Raw genomic sequence first — 6,184 nt, 5'->3', positions numbered from 1 at the left:
CTGAGGAACAAGAATAAAGTGCTGCTGTTGTTTTGCATTGGATGTGTTGTTTAATTGCTTTCCCTGTGGTCGTGGATGTCAAGCAGAGATCTTCAAGATATTAGAAACTGGCGACGAGGATAAAACAAAGGAGGGATCGGCCAGAACGACTGTATGGGTGACGTGTGAAATCACTGCTGGAGACGCCGCTATCAGCCGTTGAACCGTCCGACCCCTGCCATTTCCCAAGGTATCAGCTATGGCCCTCATTGGCCAAGTAAATGCATTTGATTCCGAGTTGGTGTCTTGGACTGAATACAAAGAAAGGCTAGAACACTACTTTTTGGCAAATGAGATAGAGGACGACGCCAAAAAGAAGTCAGTATTGATAGCTGAGGTGGGAGCCAAAACATACAGACTTTTGTGTAAACCCAAGCAGCCTGGTGAATTAAAATTTGATGAACTCTGTAAATTGTTAACTAACCACCATGAACCCAAACTCTCGGAAACTGTGGCAAGGCTGAAGTTTCACAAGAGGATTAGGCAGTCTAGGGAGACTGTACCACAGTATATGGCTGCTTTGAAGGAACTTACAGAACACTGCAATTTTGATTCCTTGACAACGCATCCACAAGATCAAATGTTACGTGACCAGTTGATTGTTGGCATTAATGATGAAAATATACAAACAAAATTATTGGCTTTAGAGCCTCCAGCTGGTGAGGTTTTGTCTTGCAAAAAGGTTTTTGATCTGGCAGTAGTGATAGAATCAACGCAGAAAGATATATCTGACATGAAAGGACCAACATATCAGCAGCAGCACAGGGTGAAAGAGGATATACCATGTTGGAGATGTGGTGGGGCACACCACCCTGACAAATGTTGGGCCAAAGATAAAAAGTGTTTTAACTGCCAACAACTCGGCCATGTATCCCAGAAATGCCGGAAACCACGGAGGAGAGAGGGATCAATGCACCAGAAGGATGGGGCGACACCGTCTGTCAGAAGTAACAGCCGGTTCAGGTCAGCGCAGCAGGGCTACCCGTCAAGGCCAATGCAGCACAGTCACCCCAAGAATATGGCACCTTCAAGAGGACGATGGACCCAGAAATCTGGTGGAATGCACCAATTGCCAGGATCTGAAGACTCAGGTGGGGAAGAATGTAACAGTGAGGCTTATCAGGTGGCAGGTGAAGCTGACAATGACTACACTTTTGACTTTAAGTCTGTGAACTATTGTGGTGGAAACAAAAGTAAAATACGGTTGAACAGCATAAAACCATATCTCTGTAAGATAAGTATGGAAGGACAACAGGTAGAATTTGAAATAGACACAGGTGCTAGTTTTACTATCATAAATGAACAAGAATATCGGAAAATTTGTGAAAAAGTGCCTGAATTACACCAGCAACTGACTGAAGATGATGTAATTTTGAGGGCATATACTGGTGAAAGACTTGAAGTAAAGGGTGTGTTGATGGTGACTGTCAAACACCATGACCAGAGACATGAGTTACCTTTAGTGGTAGTAAAAGGCCTTGGACAAAATTTATTGGGTAGAAATTGGTTGGAATTGCTCAGGATTGATTGGAAGAATTCTGTGTTTACAGTAGAAGGCAAACTATTTTCTGATGAGAAGTTTGTAGAAACTCTGAAAGAAAAGTACAAATCAGTGTTTGAGGAAGGTTTAGGTAACTACACAGGAGGGAAAGCTAAGATTTATGTTGATCCTAATGCCAAGCCTAAGTTTTGTAAGGCACGGCCACTGCCTTTTGCACTGAGAGAGGCCACTAACAGGGAACTGGATAGGTTGGTGGCTAATGGGACGCTAACACCTGTTGAGAATTCAGAATGGGCAACTCCTGTAGTGGTTGTGTCCAAACCCTCCTCCCAGGTCAGGATTTGTGGAGATTTTAAGGTGACAATCAATCCTGTTTGTGAAACGGATAGCTTTCCTGTCCCCAAAATAAGTGACTTGTTGACAAGTTTAACAGGTGGAAAGTCATTTTCAAAATTGGATTTGAGTGCTGCCTATCAGCAAATGCAGTTGGATGAGGACTCCAAAAGGTATTGTGTCATAAACACTCACAGAGGATTATTTCGGTACAACAGGCTACCTTATGACATCAAAAGTGCCCCAGGAATCTTTCAAAGGGAAATGTATAACTTGCAGAGAGATGTTCCTCACTGTCCACCACTACCTGTCCTTCATCATTCTTCACACACTGCCAACCTACGATATCCCTGTTTTCCCTCTTCATCTGATTTGCCACCTTAAATACCATATTCCTCCTTCCAACCCTGATTTGGTTATCCAGTAAAAGTCTCTGAGACTCAGAGTTTGCACTGTACACACCCCCTTTCTGGCCCAATGCTTGGCAGCCAAGTATTCCTCTCTGTTATCATCCCTTTTTCCATTCCTGGAAAAGTCTTCATTTCTCCTTAACTGCGGCTTGTACACCCTCATCCCACCATCGTGTAACCCTGTATCTTGGTGAGCTCCTTGTCCATCCACACACCGAATCAGAAACTCTCAAGAGACTGTTCTTGAGAGCTCTATACTGCTAATTACACTTCTGTCTACAGCTCTGTTTGGTCATCACTCATCTCGCTTTAGGAGGCATCCCTTACTGTTATGCAGCCGAAGATCCTTTTCTTCCCTATGTGCTCCTTTAATACCATGTCACATACCAGTAATTTGTGTTGCTGCACACACTCTTTGCTCCCTATAACTTTACCATCCTTCAATAACCTTCCATTAGCTCTCCTGACCAGAAAATAGCCAGTCTGGCTGCTACTACTGTTCTCAGACTCATAAGCAATCAGTCTACTCTCTTTTCCTAAAATGCATGTTGCACACAATAAATGATTATTGCCTCCCAGAATTCCAATATTCTTTCCTCTTCCACATTCCTCGTATCTTATACACATCTCCCATGCACCCTGTCTTATCCTCGAGATGCTCTACCCACATGACCATATAAATCCACATCCACAGTACAACCTAATCATTCCCAGTACCATCAAGAACATGTACCAAATCATCCCAGAATCCACCCTCTTCTTCCTCATCCAAGCCAACCTGTGAAGTGTTTGCTAATTCTACCGTGATCAGGAGCTCTTCAAACAACATTTTCAATCCTATAATCACTCTTAACACATACATAAGCACACTCTACCCACTCCCCTTCTGGAGGCATGCCCACACCACCATATCTGTCCACACCTGCCTCCCAAAGTATCTTACACCTACCATCTTTACCAAAATTCATCCTTGCTGACTCCCCCTATACCTAACCTCCTATACGCAGCATCAACCTGCCTTCTGTTTAGGGCCCGCACCACTTATCCCTTTCTACCCTTCAAGCTATAAACATTCCAAGATGCCCTTCTGAACTCCTTGGGTGATTTGGTGTCCTCAGGCTTGCTTTTTACAGTGCTTAGTTTCGAAGTCATGTCAGTAGTTAAAGCAGGAGACAGATCACAAGCCCCACCACACACAACCCCAGGTCCAAGCAGAGGATCAGGGATCCATAGCCCACCAGCCATGGCCAGTGGCTGTGACAGTGGCCTCGGGGACCCAGCCAGGACAGCTACAGGAATACCCTACAGGCACCCCTTGACACTAACTGCTCCGTCATTATACTTTCATTGATAAGGTAGCCTCCTGAGTGGCTACTTCCAGGTTTAAGCCCCTCTCTACTGAGCAGAAGCAGCAGCCTAGGAACCACAATGCTCGGTACCCTCTGGCGGGGCCAGATCAGAGCCCTATACCATCCCAGTCTCAAATGTGTGCTGACGAAGCCTGTGCTATGCCTCTCCCCTCAAGTCTGCCACTAGGTAATGGGAACAAAGTTTTCTGGTTGCATGCCCTTGCTGGTGCCAACCCCTGTGATGTAGTAGGGTATGGTGTGTAGTATGGAAAGTGTGTGTAGTGTAGCGTATAAGACAGTCAAAGAAAGTTTTTGCAATTAAAAACTCACCAGCACCCCCTCCTTCTCTTCATTCACCATCCGTTTTCTGGTACGGTTGAAGTTTTCAAACTGAAATATCCTGGCATAGTCTTCTGGAAGGTTCTCATCAGGGTTCCATGGGGAAGTGCGGAAGCTCTGGAGGCCACGAAACTTTTGAAGGCGAACCTGAGCCAGAATGGTTTTTGGTGTACCCATTTCATCAGGAAACATGGCATCCTCTCGAGCCACTGTGAACGTAATTGCTCATATTAGCAATGCCCAATGAAAATGAATGTTGTGCCCCAGTTTAGTATGAAGACTATAAATCTCTTGTAAAATATAAGGGCTTTGTCACACCTAATTATTGGCATTTTGCAAACCTAAAAACCTTCTAGCTTTACTATACTCCATTTCACCGAGTTTGGCACCATCTCTGATACCTGAATGCCTGTAGTGTTCATGTAAATCCTCTGTACTAGGTAAACCTCTATGTATTACCTTGAGAACCAGTATATAAAGGATATATAAAGGCAATACAAAAAGGTACATCCAGTACGGAGGACCTTTATCAGTGCTACAGGAGTTGACAACATCACTGATGGTGCCAGACTCGGTGAAATGAAGTACAAAGTCGTTGTTGATGCAGTAATAACCTGGTAGTGACATATGTATTACTGTTGCTAAAAAGTAATGATCTACCCACAGATTTAGTGCTCTCTAGAAATTAGTACCATTTTAAAAATATTAATTTATGATTCAAATGCACTGGCCTATTGATATCTGTACTGTATTTACCTATTTGTAGTATACAGGAATTGAGCTAAGCTCGTGTTGTCCTGTCTCCATATCTACATTTATCCAATCTAGTTTTAAACACATGAATGTTTTTTGCCTGCACCACCTCCCCGTCTAAGTCATTCCAAATACTTATGCTTCTATTCGGGAAACTGAACCTTTTAAGATTATTAAGACATCTACTTTTCCTCAACTTGAAGTCATGACCTCTTGTTCTTCCATCATCCAACCCAAAAAGATCCTCTCTATCCACCCTTTCCAATTCTCTTACATTTCTAAATATCGTGATCAAGTCACCTCTTTCTTTTCTCTCACGCAGCGATGGTAACTTCAGTTTTTCCAGTCTCTCCTCGTAAGTGAGTTCCCTTAAACATGGCATCATCCTTGTTGCCATCCGTTGAACCCTCTCTAGTTTACTAATATGCTTCTTCAAATGAGGTGACCATACCACAGCCGCATACTCTAGCCTTGGTCTTATCATGGTCACTATCAACTCCCTCAGCATTTCCTCGTCCACATAATTAAAAGCCACTCTCATATTGGTCAGTAATCCATAAGTTCCTCCAGTGATCTTGTTTATATGTTTTTCTAGTGACAAATCATCCTGAATAGTCACTCCCAAGTTTTTCTCATCTGTTCTCTTACAAATTATCTCACTGCCCATTTTATATGTCCAGTGTGGTCTTTTTTCACTCATTCCCATTTCTAATACATGACACTTCTTGGCAAGTCTGGCTCCAGCTGTGGAATTTGTCCAAGTCCTCTTGCAGTTTTTTACAACTATCAGTGCCTTTAATATGTTTCATGATTTTAGCATCATCTGCGAACATACTCATGTAACTAATTAAACACTCTGGTAAATCATTTACATAAATCAGAAACATTACTGGGGCTAAGATAGAGCCCTGGGGTACTCCATTAATCACGTTTCTCCACTGTGAAGCCCTGTCGCTTATAACTGTTCTCATCTGCCTTCCTATCAAATAATCTTCCATCCACTTTAATAGTTTCCCATGCACCCCTCCAAAGGTCTTCAACTTCCACAGCAGTCTCCTATAGGGAACCCTGTCAAATGCTTTTTTGAGGTCAAGATAGATGCAATCTGCCCATCCCTCTCTCTCTTGTATGACATCTATTACCCTGCTGTAGAAACTTAATAGGTTAGTAACACATGATCGTCCTTCCCTAAAACCAAATTGTCTTGGTGCTATCACTTCATTTTCTTCTAAATACTTTATCCATCTTTTTCTAATAATTTTCTGGCAGATTTTACAAACAATACTAGTAAGTGATACAGGTCTATAACTGAGTGGATCTTTCCTATCTCCTCCCTTGAAGATTGGCACAATACTTGCTCTTTTCCAATCTTTAGATAACTGTCCATTTTCCAGTGATGTCTTGATGACAAACAGGCCACACTAACTGGTCTGCACATTCCTTCAGGATCCATCCAGACA

The 6,184-nt window shown here is 42.8% G+C and overlaps 1 protein-coding gene across 1 annotated transcript; it reads left to right on the top strand.

The window, feature by feature from the left end:
• The first annotated feature begins 238 nt into the window (after window positions 1-238).
• On the top strand, window positions 239-3,896 carry LOC145389537 (uncharacterized). Its single transcript, XM_080264807.1, has 2 exons — window positions 239-2,046; window positions 3,665-3,896. Exons 1-2 carry the CDS (start codon window positions 239-241, stop codon window positions 3,894-3,896), a joined length of 2,040 nt encoding a protein of 679 aa, XP_080120933.1.
• Window positions 3,897-6,184: the final 2,288 nt, after the last annotated feature.

This window comes from Coenobita brevimanus, unplaced genomic scaffold (assembly GCF_032717465.1).
Source record: "Coenobita brevimanus isolate Jiangsu-jjx unplaced genomic scaffold, ASM3271746v2 jjx.HiC_scaffold_1229, whole genome shotgun sequence".
Lineage (NCBI taxonomy): Eukaryota > Metazoa > Arthropoda > Malacostraca > Decapoda > Coenobitidae > Coenobita > Coenobita brevimanus.
Note: the sequence above shows the minus strand (reverse complement) of the source record. Positions and strands in the feature narration are given on the sequence as shown.

Coding starts and splice junctions, on each gene's coding strand:
- LOC145389537 (XM_080264807.1), top strand. CDS start 239: ATGGCCCTCATTGGCCAAGTAAATGCATTTGATTCCGAGTTGGTGTCT. Junction 2,047..3,664: donor TTGGATGAGGACTCCAAAAG/GTATTGTGTCAT, acceptor GGCTACTTCCAG/GTTTAAGCCCCTCTCTACTG.